At 34.6% G+C, this 18,111-nt stretch overlaps 1 protein-coding gene across 1 annotated transcript; it reads right to left on the bottom strand.

Annotated features, from left to right (window-relative positions):
* Nucleotides 1–10,929: 10,929 nt before the first annotated feature.
* On the bottom strand, nt 10,930–14,908 carry LOC114725063 (adenosylhomocysteinase-like). Its single transcript, XM_028911516.1, has 3 exons — nt 14,282–14,908; nt 13,215–14,106; nt 10,930–11,030 (listed from the first exon to the last, which is right to left on the bottom strand). The coding sequence occupies exons 1-3, from the start codon at nt 14,906–14,908 to the stop codon at nt 10,930–10,932; spliced, it is 1,620 nt and encodes a 539-aa protein (XP_028767349.1).
* Between the last annotated feature and the right edge of the window lie 3,203 nt (nt 14,909–18,111).

Here is an 18,111-nt window from a genome sequence, read left to right on the forward strand (position 1 = left end):
CAAGAATCCCTAGGGAATGCCAAGAATTCTTGTTATACACTCGTTCCAACCTTCAATTTTCTTTTCTAGGTTTATCGATTTTGAATCAATCGAACGCACTTCTAATACCTGTTCCACTTTTGGAAGACCCTATGTTATATCAACAGATCTCAATTTTTCATATATAAATGTAAGTAATATATCTCCTTCATAAAGCATTTCTTCATAATGGCCATGAACAGTTGCTCTTGGAGTCGCCAAATAAGGGTTAGCCAATCTTATTACTATAGAATCAATTTGAACAATTAGAACTCGACCCGATTTTAGGTTTGGTTCGTTTTTAGCTATACATACATTTTCACAAAGAAATTACCCAATGTTAATTTTGTATATGCTTTTTCACAATAATTATGATGATAATTATGATAGAGAACATGCCAATTAAAATGGAATGGATTCAAAACGATGTTACTACATAGATCAGGCTTCTAAATTCTCAATTTTTTGCTCATTAAATGATATTTAAATACTTGAAAATTTCCTTTGAATTGTCAAGTTGCAAATATTTATTTATCGAGATCTAATTATGAGTTATTAAACGGTAAAACAAATACAACTTTGCAACTTGAAGGGCTATTCCTAAAGGGCCTAATGAATTCCTAATTGGAATTAAAGGATCTCTTTTAATTGATTCTTTTATCACATTGTGATATTTTACACCATTGAATGGGACCATTTGAAAACAATGATCCAATGACAAAATTATCAAAGATCGGCATTCCTTATTTCTATTCAACATACGAATAGTTCTATGATTTTGGCTAAGGGATTGTTGAATCTTTGCCTTGGAATAAATAGAATAAAATGAATTGATATTAGTGTGATCTGACTCATTATTAGCGATCAATCTTGAACCGGAGAGATCATTCCTTTTTCTGATATACGAAATATGGGATTCACTAAGTCAATTCTTAGAAAATCTCAAATAAAACCATTTGTACTTGCTTCAACAAAAGAAGCGCGGGTCTTTTCAATAGAAGAAATTTTTTTGTCTCGATCCCAATTCAAGACTAAACAAGTCCGAACTAATTGAATGCTTGTGTCAGAAATTCCCTAAATTGGTTTTCCATTTCCATAAAGAATATAATTGAAACTTGAAGTTCTAGATTATGCCTTTCCTGCAACAGATCCTTAGGAAAAAGTTTTACTAAATTTATACCATCCCCTATTTCATATATAATTACAGGTCAAACTAAAACAAAATACTTTTTCTTGGTAGGTGTGATCCATTGGACATAGATCCAATTTTTAAATTTTTTGGATTCCGTAGAATTTTTTTTAACCGTTCTGAGTGGCATCAAGATGCCGTTGTGTTGGGATATCTTATCCATCTCTCCCAGAAAATAGATATCCCCAGAAAAGATTTTTAATTTAATCCTTTTTTTCCCTTCTCCACTCAAACCAATCCTCCTACTCGACTTCTTATATTGACAGTGATTGATGTATCTACTCCAATGATACTATTATTTTGTACCATTATGGAAGAAGATTAAAGTAAAATATGCACTTTCTCAAGAATGAAAAAAAAAATCGATCTACTTTTATTTGGTATTTTGGCTTTAATTCTTTGACTCCTCGATACTCAATTAAATCCTCTTTTGTGAAAATGGAATGAACTCCTATAGTCCTATATTTAGTAATTCTTGAACTCTTTTTTCTGTATTGAGGATCATCGAAATAAGCAAGAATAATATTTCTATGAAAAATGCCATTGAGAGGTATTTCAATCGAGATACCGGAAGGGGGTATGAATCGATTGGAATGGAATGATTAATCTATTTCTTCACCTCTTTGCCAATAAATCCGAATTCTCGTGGAGAATAGCAGGACATATGAAATTAAAATGACCCATACATAGGATTCGATTAAGCCCTGAATAATTAGGAATCCTGCTTTTTTTTATCAAAAGGATTTGAACTAAAGAACTTGTGACTTACTTGAACTTGATCATTACTTCCTACAAGGTTAGAAATATATCTTCCTTCAGTAGAAGGAGAATGAATGTTCATTTGATCTTGATCCGGGTGGAGTGAAAGAGATTACATCAGACTTGCACAACCCTCCTGATAATATCCATAAATGACTTGTTTTTGGTAAAATATGGACATTTCTAGATGTAAATTCGGGTGCATAGGACACACCGGTACTCTAATGCATCTCTCCCTTTAATTTAGAATAAATATGTTTTCAAACCCTCTCTTTAAAATTAAAAGTGTATGTTCCCGTGCGAATCTCAACAATCACTTGTTTTGATTCTACGTATTGATCGTTTTGAAATAATAGAAAACTTTTTAGTGGAATAGTCACGTTATGCATAATATTTTCACTTTCAATAGTTACATACAAGTCTATATAACATAGAAAAGTAGGGTGCCCAGGATGTGAATGTGTAGGATGAATCAAATCCTCATTGAATTTGATTTTTCCATTAGAGGGGGCTCGCACATGTTCTACAATACCCCCTGTGAATACTCCGCCAGTATGAAAAGTTTTTAATGTTAGTTGACTGCCTGGTTCTCCAATAGATTGACCCGCAATAATACCTACAGCTTCTCCTAATTCCACTAGGTCGCCATGAGTAGTACTCCAGCCATAACACAATCAACAGATCCAAGAGGTACTCCTACAAGTAAAGGGGCTTCGAATAGATATTGGTTGTGTTTGAAAGGTTATGAATCGATTGACAAGTCCAATCCCAATATCTTGATTTGGAATGTCAATGCATCGTGAATCTATATATTGAGACTAAGAAAGAAATGATTAAAGAAAACACTCAATCAAAAACTATTAAAAGATTTTTAAATTCTAACAACCAATGGTCTTGAGTTTCCCAGCAACGGCGCCAAAAACTTGATGCTACCAAATATTAAGACGCACCACAAGTATACGGGTTACAAAAAGAGATAGTGGCAAATCAAAGTCGATCCTACAAAGAATTCAGATAACAGTGATTAGGCAATAAAAATTCTCTTTTTCGTTTAAGTTGCGAAAATTAGGATTTAATGAAATTGGGTGAAAAGAAATTAAAATAAAACAAAACAAAGCTTTCTCAAATTAGTAGTGCAAATATTAAAAAAAAGCCAACCTAGAGTCATCAATCCCTTACTAGCTTCTTAAGGTTTTATTTGGTTCAACAGAAGGGAGGGGAGGAGAGGTTAATTAAAAGAAGGGGAGAGGAGGGGAAGGGAGGTTATGATTTTGTTTGGTTGGAGGAAAGGGAAGGGAAGGGGAGATTTCTTGTTTTGTTCATAAGAGGAGGGGAGGGGAGGTAATTATAAATTGACAAATATGCCCCTATCTCTATATTTAGACTGATTTATTTTTTATTACAATATTTATGTCAAAATTATTATTTCTTAATTTATCAATTTCAAAAAAAACCAATTACCTCACTTACATGTGATAAAAAAATAATAAAACTGAAAAAAATAGAAAATATGATAAAAAATTTAATATTCTATCTCATTAATTTTATAAATATATGTATTAATATATATGATATGTATATATTATATACTTATAACACGCACGTTATGATATATATATATATTAATATATATGCATGTTATCTGAGATTATAATACACGCATGCTATGATATATAATTATAATACACATGTTATGATATGTATATATTAATATATATGATATGTATATATTATAATATCAAATATTATTAGTGGCTAAAAAAAGAAAGAAGTGAAACAAAAAGAGTTTTAATAAGATGGACAAATTTAGAATATTAAAAAGTTAGTATGGGTAGTGTGGTCAATATTAGACATAATATTTCTCTCTCCTCCAAGAAACCCCAAATTTGGAGGGGAGCATTAGGAGGGGAGGGAAGCACTAAAAAACAAATTTCTTCCCTCCCCTCCCCTCTATTTTTTCCAACCAAACAAAGCCTAAATCTCATTTCACTGAAATGATTGGGTTGAATGTCAATTTTGTAAATCTAGAGTTTAATTAGCTACAAGTGCATGCCGGTTTACTTATAACCATCTCTTAAATTAATTATATAATCTCACACAATTACCTAAGAGGCTAAACAATTTGGTCTCACTCATCAATACGTATATGGGACAATTATGTATGTTTCTATCCTAATCACAAATTAGATTCTCATCCAATCCCATATTACTTAATCTAAGAACTTAATTAAAATCTCTTTTGTCAAGGAAAATTTTAAGGGTGAAGTAGTGCTCAGCACCCTAAACTTATTTTACAGGTGCATTCAGCACCCTAATCTTTTAAAGGGTGCAATTTTACCCCTCATTTTTTAAATTTGGAACAATTTTAACTATGTCTAACTTTGCATTAAACTCCGTTTGAAAACCATGATACATGGGATTTTTTTTTTTGGAGAACTTCCATGTAAGCAGATGACATGCAAGATGGCTGGTCTGAATTTTTTTTAAAAAATTTATTAACTTGCATTTTTTAACTTTGAAATTTGATCAGGAACCCTAACGTGCAGGAACTTGGTGGCCGCTTGTACCTATCGTCTTCATCAGCTGGTGGGCTCTTTTCTTCCTGTCATCTTCATCAAAGGTGATCAGTGATTTTCTCCCAATCATGTTCAACAACATTGTCGATGCTTATCTCACTATCTTCTTCGTGAAACTCATTGCGGCTTTACTCGCTATTGTAAACCCCTTTTAAATATTTAACAGTGAATAGTGAAGGCTTGTTAAATGTTTGATGAGTAAATCAAACTCATATTAGTCTCAGATGGGTTGCGTTGGTGAGGCAATTCGAAGCAACTGCTGAAAGTATGAAGAAGCTGAAAATGCTCATACTTGCTTTGTGGTTGTAATGGTGTTTTTTCTGTAACTTTTTTTTTTTGGAAAAAATGTTGCAGAAATTGGAGTTTGAAAGCTATTAGTTTGTCAGCAACGTTAAATTCGCAGTTGGTATTCCAATTGTTGATGCAAGACTTGTTAGATAGGAGCTTGAATACACAGGGCACTCTATCAATAGGAGCATTCTCAATGTTACAGATATATATATGCTTCGCTTGATTTTGTTTCAAAATTATAGATGTTCAATCACAGCATTCATGTTGATTTGACAAGACTATTTGAGCAAATAATGCAGGATGATTTGAGATGAATGGCTCCGGAAAGGGAATCTGTGAATTTCTGATTTTTCCTAATAATTTTATTTTATCAAGGTCTATCAGTAGTTGATAGTAAATTTGACGGAGCAGATTTTCTTTTATTTAGAGTGAGTTGGTCCAGACTCCTGTAGTTAATTATTATGAACTTTGAGTTGGGCACCTTGTTTTACTTTGCTAATGAAGAAGTAGTCAAGAGTTCTCCAAAAGCATTGTGTTCTTAACATGTTTTTGTTCCCTTTAATAAATGTGCAGTGACATCTTTATTTGAAATGATCTAAGACTGGAATAAAAAATATGAAACCGAGAGACTTGCTGCTTGCTTCTTTCTATTTTGAACTGCACAAAATAGTGAGGAAACAAAAAAAGGGCATAATACGATTTGAAGGATCAATTTGGCCCTTCTTCTTGGTTGAAAGTAAAAAAGAATAAAGTGCTTTGTTTTTAAATTTTCCCCTTTTCTTAATGGTTCATTCCGTCTAAAATCACATATCTATTTTTAGTTTTCTTTTAATAATAAAATGATTATGTTAAGATTTAAAAAATTACAAGTTGCAATGATAGAGATTATAAATTTAGAGCTAGCATTATCATAGTATTTAAGTGATTAAAAAGAAAAGGCACACCAAAAAAATGATAATATAAAGATAATATTGTCAAGGCATTGAAACGGTAAACGATATATGTTCAACCTTAAGTCTACGTAACCTGTGCATCTCAAAATATACCAAAAGATACCAAAATATATAATCTTTACATCCCAAAATATACCAAAAGATACCATAATATATAACTCATAAATCCCAAAATATAATAAAAGATGCCAATATATTGAAAAAAACAAAAGGTCTATATGCCAACACTTTTTGAGTCAGCTTTCTGCAAACCAATCGCCCTCTGTCTTTGCGCTTGCAGTTGGGAAGTGGTCAAGCATGGTTGTCCCATCCATCTTAGGCTCGGTGGATTGAATGGAAGTTGACTTGGTTGTGATACTGTTGCACCATTAGCAACAAGTGCAATTCTTCTCTCTTGACTATGTGGAATATAGCTCTTTCTCATTTCCTTCTCATTTGGAATTGGAAAACGTGTCTCGGGATCAGCAAAATGTTCCATGTACTCTTGAGTAGTCCCCTCTTCAATTACAATCTCAAATTGCATCCCAGGCTAGACAAAACAAAAATGAAGAAGGTAAATAAATTACAATATATCTCAGGAGAGAAAAGAGATATGTATATATTACACCATATAAATTGATTTGGATTCTATTTGATGAAACCAGAAATGGAACTTCCAGATCAAGAACTACCAAGGTTTTAGAAAACAAAGAATAAATGAAAAGTACGCTCCAATTCATTTGCCACACTAAAACCCATAATCTACTGTATAGACATGTGATTTTAACTTACATTAAGCACTACCCGTCCAGTTTCTAAGTCAAATCTAACACCCATACCACATTCAGCTGCTCTCTTCTTGTAGGAACTCGTCACTGGGAGTTTTGATCTAAATGTAACTTCTTCACTTTGATCTTGTTGTGTGACTTGACTCTGTTGGGTGGTATTGACACTAACTTTCTTAGGTCGTCCTCTTTTCTTTCCTATTGTGTTTGAGCTTGTTGATGAAGGACGCTACATAAAAGATTTTTTGCATTAGAATAATAGAGATTTAACTACACATTATCTCATTGCTGCAATATAGGAAAAACAGAATAATATAGAGCAAATTATCACCTCACTGCAAGTTGATTTGTTGTGTCTTTTTTTCTTACAGACGCTACATCTACAAGTTGAAGTTGACTTACTCAACTTATCAGGTGTTGGACTTGACATTGTAGATTGGTATTGAGATGAGTTTTGCTGAGCGATGCCTTGATAGTAGTTTGATATGTGACCACTAGGTTCAATTTTCTCATGGTAAAATGCACAAATTGCGTGTTGGCAAGGAATTCCCATCAACTCCCATGCCCTACAAGTACATACTTTCCTACTTAGAAACACACTATGTTTATCTAACCCCTCTTTAACTTCATACCCATCATCCCCATTAAAAACTACTCTACACCCCACTGCTAATTGTCTATTTGCTTCAAATAATTCAATACACTTTGGACTAAAATCACTCTTCCATTTATGCACAATCTTATAACTCTAAACACATTTAATCATTAATTTCTCTCTTATCCCTTCAAACATACGAATAACAGGAAGATACCTATATTCATATATCCATGCATTCAAGCTCTCACTACAATTATTATCTACAATCCATGATTGACACCTATTGCTAAAATAGGCTCTCACCCAGCGTTGTGGATCATAAGACAAAACTGACTCTGCTGCTGCTCTACTCAACCCTCCTAATTGTTTTAAGTTGTCCTTAAATTGTCCTTCAAATGTGCTCCAAGCACAAGAGAAGAATTTTTTTTGCAGCTCTTGTCCCCTCCACCGTTTGTTCCAATTTGCGTAAATATGTCTAGCACACAACCTGTGCTCAGACTCTAGTAGAACCTCTTCAACAGCCAAATGTAACCCCTATAAAAGAAAGACCAAATTAGAACTATAAATATTAAAGAATAGAAGTTTATAAAGTAAGTAATACCACCTTTTGCATATCTGACATTAACGTCACTTTTGATCCATCCTCAAGATTTAATGATTGTTTAAGCCATTGCAAAAACCATTTCCAGTTTACTTTATTCTCTTGTTGAGTCAATCCGAAAGCAAGTGGATATAGAGAGTCATTTGTATCAATTCCTATTGCAGTGAGAAGAATACCTCTTGCTTTACCTTTCAAAAATGTACCATCTAGCCCAATATATGGCCTATAGCCAGCTTTCCAACCAACCTATAAACCATACAAAAATTAACAACCAATTACAATCTTATATACATGTATGTAATCTTAAAAGAAAAAAGGACATCAAACATACCTTACAAGCATTAAAGCATATATACATTCTACTAAACACTCTCCTACCATTTTCTAATGCCTCTTTGCTCACCTCAACACTGACATCTGAACCCGGGTTTGAAGTTCTCAACTCATTACAATAAGCTTCTAAATTTCCAAACTCATCTTTATAGCTTCCTTCCATTTCCTCCATTATCAACTTTTTTGCTCTCTTGCATTTAATTATGCTTACGTGCAGCTTAAACCCTGCTTCTACATCTTTCTTCATATCACTCACTTTATATTGTGGTCTCTCTTGAATCTTGTTTTTAAAACGCGTAGCTAACCACTTTGCACTCGCTCTTGGGTTTTTGTAAATTCGAAGGCATCTGTGCTCATGACATAGAGTCTTAACTTTCAATCCGAGGTTGTCCCCCTCTTTTGAAGCATAAAAAACAAAAGGACAGCCCTTTTGACAGATAGCTCTAATTTTTGATGGCTCACTCTTTGAAATCCTCACTTTAACCCCTTCTATTATTGCATATTGGCTAATGGCCCTCTTAATTTCTTCAACGTTGGCAAATGTCATGCCCAACATGAAGAAGGGCCGTTTTTCTGATCCATGATTATCACCCAGCCTCCTTACTTCCTCATCACATTCAAAGCCTTCACTTAGTGACTCTTCCTCATCACATTCAAATTCCCCACTTCTTAACTCTCGCTCCTCATCTTGACATTCTTCATTTATCGACCCTCCTTCACCACTGCAAGGGGAAAATATGGCATCTGTTGCAACAAAAAGAAGGGAAATATACTCTTTAAAAAGACAAGACAAAAAAAAAAGACAAGTTCTGATAATATATTCTTTTTCTTTTTGTACAATTGCAACTTCCAAATTAAAGCTTATTGATAACTGATAAGTAGTGCTTTTTATTTCTTTACCTTTCTTCAATTCATGATACCCAAAAATATTTTAATGAGACATATATTTAAAATCAAAATTAGCAACTACCAAGTAAACAAGTAAAATTCTGACATTTACTTAACACACACGTATGTGAAAAAAAAATTCCAAAATCCAAAAGCAACCATCAGGTGTTGGGCTAAAAATAAAAGGCAATGAACATTACAAGTCCCTTGAAATCATAATAAAAAATCTACTAACTGATTTCCTTCTCCCCTTTCTCTAGGTATAAAGGGTTAAAATATAAGTCAAAAGTCAAGCTATCATAATGTAATTATCGTGATGCTTGAATTATTATGAGATTATATAACTTTAACTCAAGATCAAAACAACTCATTGAATTCTGGCATAAGACGATATGGCTCTTTCTACAAATTGAATTAATTGAATGGATTTTATCAATTTATGAAGCCCACTATCATTCTCAATTGAAAGGAAACCATTTACCTATTCTCGGGATTAATACACAAACCAAAATAAACAAAGTCTACTATCATTCTCAATATTGATTTAATCAACTTTTACCTTGATGCAGCTTCTTCATCCCCCCCTCAACATTATAGCGATTATGAACGTTCAGATCATCTTCATCGACTAACTCATAAAGCGGCACATCATCTTCTTCAACCAACACATCAAATGTCGCATCATCTTTGTCCCATTCCACATCATCTCCTAGATTCCCATCTCCTTCCATTTTTTGAATAAAAAACCCCCTTTTAGTAAACCCTATTTGTTTTTTTTTATGGCTTCAATGGGACCATAGAAGGAAAACAAAACCAATACAAATTCATTCTTACCTTTTAATCGATCTTTCCTTTTTGCTCCAAGACGAATTTCCTCACTTGATTTTGATGCTTCTCTACTTTTCGGCCGCTATTTACATGATGCTTCTCCACTCTTCTTTTTGCGTTGAAATGCTGAAGGGTTTTTTTCTGATTGAAAAACCTAAGCTTATGTGGAAATTTCATTATTATTAGGTGCCATTGAATATGCTTATGTGGAAATTTTCCAAAAAAAAAAGCCATGTGTCAAGGTTTTTAAACGGTGTTTGAAGCAAAGTTAGTCCTAATTAAAATTGCTCCAAATTTAAAAAATAAGAGGTAAAATTACACCCTTTAAAAGATTAGGGTGTTGAGTGCACCTATAAAATAAGTTTAGGGTGTTAAGTGCTACTTTATCCAAATTTTAATTCTCAAATTCATAATTAATGTTGACCGGTCATCAAATGGACAATAAAGAACAAGATTTTTTTTTCCGGTGACACAATAAAGAACAAGATTAAGTAATCAAAATTTAACATTAAGCATCCTCACTTCAGTGAAAACAAATCTCAATCCATTGACAAGTTTATAGTTCCTCTGGGCTGTAGAAGCAACTAGCTGCACATGACTTTGAACAGAACCATCACAGTAACAATTAAATCTGAATTCAAAATCATAATTAAAATCAAAAGGAACGGAGAAAAGAACTGAAACAGTGAACTGGAAAATGAAAGAGGTGCTCTGAATGCATTGGCAATGAATCCGGCTTTCTTCTTCCTCAATCGCGTTACAGCTCTCCTCGCCAGTGTTCTCCAATCTTCCCCAGTTAGTCAGCGTCTCCGCCTGCCGGGAGTATCCTCCAAAAACGACACAGCAGCTCGCGTTCTCCTCTGGTCTATCTCCTTACTCAGATTGGCATCTCCTCCTCTATCCCCACTGATTCAGAACCAGCGTCGTCCTCTCCGAAGAACCAGTCGGCGTTTCTCCTCAGGTCCAGCGAAGACGAAGATCACCCATTCACCCCTAACAGTGCGGCCTCCTCTGTTCCTGCTCTCCAGACGACGATGAACAGTCCCTTAGGTATCCAAAATGGTCTCCCAAAAACGCTGCGTCCTACTCCTACCTCTTTCAGAAACGCTGTCGTTCCTCTTTTTTTCAAAGTCAACTTCCAAGTTCCAATTTTCCCTTCTCCAAACGGTGCGCCTCTGCCCGTTCCAAGTTCAAAACTTCATTCTCCTCAGCTAATAGAAAACTGACGCCACCTGTGCAAAAGGTCAAGAAAAGGAATTGATAAAAATAAAAGGAAGAAATAACAAAATGAAATACCAATAACTTTTATATTTTTCTTTTGTTTCAGAACTACTTTTTATTATTTATTTATATCTTAAACTAAACTATTTCTATTTTGATTTAAAGCTATGATATTCACACTAAAATCTCCCAAATAATGCTCAAAATCAAATCTTTCAATTAACTCTTAGAAATCTCTTAAAATGTATTGATAACTCTCTAAAAATCACTTAAAATATTTTTTAAATATATTAAAAATAGAGAGTTATCACTATGGGATACATTTTAGTTTTTGCAATAGTTAGTTTAAGTTTGTGGTTCTCGCAAAATGTAATCCCTTTTTTTTTTTGTGTGTGTGTGTTCGGCCCTCCAATTTCTATGCTGATCCATGAGCAGTCCAGAGGCCTTTTTATGATGTAATCCTTGTGTTGATGTTTTTAATAAAGTGCCTTTTTATGTCCAAAAAAAAATGATATTTACAAGCCACAGATACTAAGCTTGTGGGCATTCCTCGGCTATTTTGTTCCATTATATCTTCGTTCTACTCAATGGGTTCGTTCAGACTATGAGTAACTTTGTAGGCTTGGCCCAGAAAAAGAAAGAAAAAACTTCGACGTAAGGGTAACACAAATTTGATTGGGTAGAGTTTTCTTGACGCATTCAACCTATCTTTTAGGCCCTAATCTTAAGTTGGCTGGGTTGGTGGAACCAATTCAAAGTTCTTTTTTTCTTTTTCTTTTCTCTTTTTTTTTTCCAAATGACAAAAGAGGTCAAAGTTCTTAATATTTAAATTTCATACAAATTTATGTAAAATTGTAAATTACTGGGTAAACCTGACTTTCCATACCAATACTTCAAAACATGGCTTTCATGTCAGTTTCTGAAACAATAATTTTAGTCAAAGAAATTATATACGGTTCGGTTTTTTAACCTCTCCCCCCCGGTGGTTTGTTCAACCTGATGATATGCTTAAGCTAAACCAGCTTAACTAACTCCTCACGTTTGTAAGTACTTATGAGCACATTTCATATAAGTTGAAACAAAACGCCTTTTATATACTTACCTTATATTTTGTAAATTATAATTGAAAAGCTGTTTGTAAATCGTTTCAAACGGGTCTAAAAGATGTTATTTCCTAGAGGAGCTATGAGATCAGCATGGAAGATCCATGAGAAAATTACGCCGCTAATTACTGCTAATGTGATTGAATTGAAGCGATTAGTGATAACTGTGGGCATGGTTTGGAGCAGCCAAGACTAGTAAGTGTGCGCGTTGGGTTTAATTAAAGTAGCATTTTCATATGTACAAGATTTTATCTAAAAAGTGTCCTTTTTAAAATTTTACATGTTGACAAAATATTTTTAAATATTGTCGTGTTAAATTTAATTTTCAAGAAGGAAAACCCATCAGCAACCCTTATTATAGTTTACGGCTCCCACCCCTCCCCTCCAATTAAAAAAAAACCAAAAAAGAAATCAATATGTGCGTTATTCAAAGTCAAAAGGAGGAAAACAAGAATCCCTCAGGATCTCACACAGTGGCAGAGGGATCCAAAAAGCTTTTGGAAAGTCATAACTTTTCTCAGATGGGTTTAGATGTTTGGTTGATATTAAAGAAGTTGTTGCCCTCCACGCGTTAAACTGTTTATATGGAAGTTAGTTCATGATGCTTTGCCAGTTAAAACAATTCTTAGGAAACATCATTTAGATGTGGATATGATTCTTAACCAAAAAATAAAAAGGAGGAAAACTAGAGAAAAAAACCCGAATATATATAAATATATATATATATATATATCACCTGTACCGATGTTCTCCCTTGCTTTTTTTGGCGCAACAAGTATCTAGCCCTGATGTGACGTAGCATTGAGTCTTGAGTTGACTCCAGTTGACTGATTCGATATTTCCCTTTTTGTTATTATTATTATAGCATGATGGAAGAAAAATAGTAAGAATCTGAGCGCTGAATTTTTCCAATAGAAAACAGATACTGATCGATGTCGAATTGATAAAGAGTACTCATTCATGAAGGTCTTCGTTGAAAATACATACACACACATAGTCATGGAAGACTCAAAATCAAACCTTCATCACTGCATGTTGTCTTATTTTATGAAGAGAAAGGAGTCCCATTCTCTTCTCTCACCCTTTAATTACCCCAAATAGTAATAGATGGCAGATCTAAGCAAACTGTGGGCTTTGAGAAGCTAACTTTGGCAGCATTCATGAGGCCCAGAGCGGCAATGCCAAAAACCCCACAAGCCTTAAGACCCATGGCTAATATCTCGGTGATCTTTTCACTAGTTCTACTATCATTTGGCTCAGCACTCATGGGGAAGACATTATTTCCCTGTCCTTCCTCCGGCACAAAGACCTGATCAGCCTGTGATCTGGTCTCTTTTTTGGTCTTGGTAAGCTTGGGAAGAAAGTGAAGAGCAGAAACCTTCTCTTCAAGATGCTCAGGAAAATCATAAACCTTATTCTCGTACTTGCCAGTTCCTCTCCTGCCCCACAACTCAAGCACAGCAAACACGAGGCTTGCAAAAGACCAAGAAGACATCAAATCAGCTGGGCAGCCTGTGTTTTTCAATACAGTGACACTTGACTTAGTCTCAGGACAGACCCATTTGTCGATTTGAGGATTGACGATGGTACGCTGCATACTAGAAAAGCATTGCTGAACTCCAGCATAGTCCAATATTGGATCCATGTGGTAAATAATGGCCTTGTTCTTCATCCTCTTTACGTGTTTAACCACATCCATTTTGTCCTTGTTCATATTGGTCACGAATATGTCTGCCTCAGAAGCAACAACATCGTAAGGGGTCTTCATAACATGAAAACCTCTTAGGTCAGCTTGAAGGGCATGGTTGGGATCAACCGCGTACACAGACACGTCAGCGCCAGCCTGCTTCAGTGCGATAGCACATCCCTCGCTAGCATCATCGTATCCACAGACAATAGCTTTTTTCCCATGAATCGGCATGTTGGTGGCTCTCTTTATCCCATCAAACAGAGCGTAGCAGCAACCGTACAAGTTACTGTTGACCTGCTAACACAAACATGCAACATCACCAAACAAGCGCAACTTGCAAAACAACCGAATTCAAGTAATTAAATATGAAGATTTACTCGGGTGGGAAGAATAATTGGAAGGAAAGAAAATGGAGAGAAGACTATCTAAAGCTAACAAAACTATATCTTGCTGAGTCATAGTTAATTACCTTGCTCTCGGTTACATTAATGGCAGGGAACAAGAGAGTTCCATTAGCTTGCAGCTGGAAAAGCCTCTTAGCACCATCGTTGGTCGCTACACAGACACCCACGAGTCCGTCCTTCATATTATGGTACCTCTTGGGATCAGTGTTCAACCCATCCCTGATCATACTGAGAACAAGCTTGAGATCAGCATCATCAGTAGAAGACGGGTCTGGCAACTGACCAGTAGCTGCAAAAACCTTTTCAGCCTTCACACCCTCATGGATGAAGTGGGTAACCTCACCACCACCGTCAAGGATAAGATCGGGACCACCGGCAGGACCCCAGTGATCAAGCCCGCGCTTGATACGCTTCCAGTGCTCCTCACGAGTCTCCCCCTTCCAACCGAAGCAGAAGGTGGCGGGGTAAAAGTAAGGAGAATAGGTGTTTTGGGAGGGCTTGTGCACTTCAGCTCCGAGAGAACCTAGGGTTTTAATGACGACTTTGGATGAACCCATGGCGATGATTCTGGCGCTTCTGAGTGCGGGAGCTTCGGCGCTGTAGTGCTCCTTCATGAGTGCACAAACATCGTCGATCAAAGTCATGGCCGAAGAAGCAGAAGAATTCTCCGTGTGGAACAGAGAAAAGGGCATTGAGTAGCTCGCTGCAGCTTGAGAAGAAGATGGAGAGAGAATTAGGTGAGAAGTAGCAGGAGCAGTTAGTTATTTATAGATCGAAAGCTGAATCATAAACGGCCTCCCCCAGTCTCCTGCTTCGAGGAATGAGTTTTTCTTTTTCCTTTTCTTTTCTTTTTGCCACCTCAGGAATGAGTTTTTTTTTTTTAAAAAAAAAAACTCTTTCGCCACCTCAGGAATCAATAATGAGCTTTCTTCTCATGCCGGGAGATTTGCGTGTCAACTAACTAGCAAGTTTACCAGCGGAACTGTTTTGGGTGCACTTCTTTCCCATTACCACCGTCCAGCTATTTCCAAACGGTTAACTAGGATTATTTCTGTCAACTTGTATTGTTTGCAATTAAGTCCAAATTGTGAAATTTAAATGAAATTTTTATGATAAGATTATTATATTTTAATATGAATGGCGGTTCTTTTGTCGACACAATATACCATAATTCGAGGAAGAATAAGGCAGTAAGCCATATGTGCTCGAATTGTTTCTTTTTGTTTTTTAGTCTCTCTCTTTAATTAGAATGGTAGTTATGACTCACTAACTACCACGGTAATCAATCAAACTTTCTTTGGTTTGAAACAACAATATCATTTCATCACAATCGCCATGCATAGTCAAGAAACATTAAGATCCTATAAATATAATTGTTTAGTGCTAACAATTCTTGCTTGTTTTTATATCTTTTTGGTTTGAAATAAAAAAAATAAAAGAGAATTATTTATTTGGGTTTATACAGACGTTAAAATCATATAAATAGAGTAGTACAAGTCATGCATGGATTATTTATTGATGCTACGTGTGGAATTAGGATTATTTCTGTCAATTTACATTGTTCTCAGTTAAGTCTAAATTGTGAAATTTAAATGAAATTTTTATGATAAGATTATTATATTTCAATATGAAGGCAATATCTTGTTGACAAAGAATGTCAGTATGTCACAATCACTACTACAAAAAAGCTAACTGTAATACTTATTTTTTTCATTCTTGTAGTATTGACAAAATGCTACATTTAAATATGCTATGGGAGCTCCTTGAATTAAAGAAGCGCTACAAAAGTGTATCTCGTTTAAAAAAAGATAAAATAGTATTCTGTAGCACTTTTTTAATAAAATGCTACAGAATATATAATTGTTTGAAAAAAAAATTTCTATATAATTTGCAAAACCACATTTACATGCAGAACCCTTACATAGAAATTTCTCAACTGCTAGCAAAATTCAGAGATCAAATACATGCAATAAAATTCTCAGAACAACATAGCTAATTAATTAATAAACTTATATTACTACTATGTATATTGATAACAGTTGTAAACAAGATAAATCTAGTTTTAATTCTACAATATAATAAATACATCCAACATTGATGGTTACACTTACTAGTGTTATAGTCTTGTTCAGTATCCAACTAAAGCCAAAACATAGAAGAGAAGCTATAGAACAAACCCATTTATATAAAGAATTGTTGGAACACATATCTACACCACTCTTCAATGACTTTATTTACTTGGTAGTCAGTGTACTTTGCACAACGTGCATCTTCATAATATTGGGCCACACATTTGAATCTCTTTGACCAAGTGTACAGTTAGATAAAGCATAATGTCAAAAAATGAAGGTGAAAAATAGATTTCAAATTCACACAAAGTACAAATAATTTGCCTTTGCAAGTCTCACAACTTTGTTGAGTCAAGTACCTTACTACTAATTAACTTGAAGAACATGCAAAGTTTAGTGATTGTGTTTTGCACTTTTTTAGGTAAAATAGATCGTATAGGTGGTAAGAAATTCTGCATGAGCATATAACAATCATGAGACTTAAGGTTCTTTAACTTTAACTCTTTTACTGATATAAGGTTCTTTACATTTGAGAAGTAGCCTTTTGGAACTTTAATTCCTTATAGAAACTCACAAAATGCCTTTTTTTTTCCTTTCCTTGAAAGAGTATAAGCTGCAGGAGATAAATAAGTACGGTATCCTTTCTCAGTGCTAAATCTTCTCTTATTCTCAAGGTAACCAAACCTAACCTCGCATGGACACTATCCTTACTTTTTCCTTGCATATTGAGTAATGTGCTAATTAAACTATCAAAAATATTTTTTCTATATGCATCACATCAAGGAAATGTCTCACATGCAAAAACTTTCAATATGGAAGTTCAAAGCAAATTGACATTTTCTTACAACCAGTTGTGGGAACAAGTTTTGCAAAATACTTGCCAAAATTGTTATCCAAGTCTTTCACCTTCTCAAAAACCTACTCACCAGTCAACATCTTTGGTGGACTACCTTTTTCTGAGTACCCATTGAAAGCCTTTTTCCACTTCCTCCAACAATATCTTGAAGGTAAGAATCTACAATATCCCATATAGACATTTTTCTTACAATAATCTAATCGCATTGAATGAGTGTTATCTGTACATATAGGGCATGCATAATATCCTTTGATACTGTATCCGGATAGATTACCATAAGCTGAAAAATTATTAATTGTGCCAAACAGTATAGCTCTTAAATTAAAACTTTCCTCCCTAGACCCATCATACACATTCATGCCAATCTCCCAAATTAGCTTTAAGTCATCAATTAAAGGAGCCAAGTATACATCTATATCATTTTCAGGCTACCTGGGCCCAGAAATTAACATGGACAGCATCATAAACTTACATTTCATGATTAAGCGTGGCAGGAGGTTATATATCATCAATATCACTAGCCATGTGCTATGAGTACTACTTTGAACACTATGCGGATTAATTCCATCAGTTGCCAATGTAAGTCGTAGGTTCCTTTCTTCTACCCCAAAGTTAGGATATTGATCGTCCTATCGTGTAAGCTCTCAAATTAATTAACTAAATTAACCTTATATAGTATAAAGGTCAACCTAGGTCATCTCTCTTTATGATGAGCTTTATTAAAATTTTGAAAACCTTTTTAAGAGAAGGAAGTAGTAGGAAAGAAAATCGATTGATTTTTCAAAAAAATAAATTAAGAAAGATAAAAAGAAAATAACAACAATTAAAAGAAAGCAAAAGGAACGAAGACTTTACCAGAATGATACACTTTTGAAGGACGTTGATGAGTGGCTATCACGATTCAAAAGATGAGGAGTTTGTATAAAAACAATTACTAAGTCAAAAGGAAAAACCCTAGATAACATCTAAG

This window comes from Neltuma alba, unplaced genomic scaffold (assembly GCF_004799145.2).
Source record: "Neltuma alba isolate B1F8T4 unplaced genomic scaffold, ASM479914v2 tig00012221_pilon, whole genome shotgun sequence".
Classification (NCBI taxonomy): Eukaryota; Viridiplantae; Streptophyta; class Magnoliopsida; order Fabales; family Fabaceae; genus Neltuma; species Neltuma alba.

What these genes read in the sequence shown, in the direction of transcription:
- LOC114725063 (XM_028911516.1), bottom strand. Translation starts at nt 14,908, where the DNA reads ATGCCCTTTTCTCTGTTCCACACGGAGAATTCTTCTGCTTCTTCGGCC. An exon ending in TTAATGTAACCGAGAGCAAG is followed by an intron (nt 14,107 to 14,281) that starts GTAATTAACTAT and finishes TTGTGTTAGCAG; the next exon opens with GTCAACAGTAACTTGTACGG. An exon ending in GCCATCTATTACTATTTGGG is followed by an intron (nt 11,031 to 13,214) that starts GTAATTAAAGGG and finishes CCTTTTGCACAG; the next exon opens with GTGGCGTCAGTTTTCTATTA.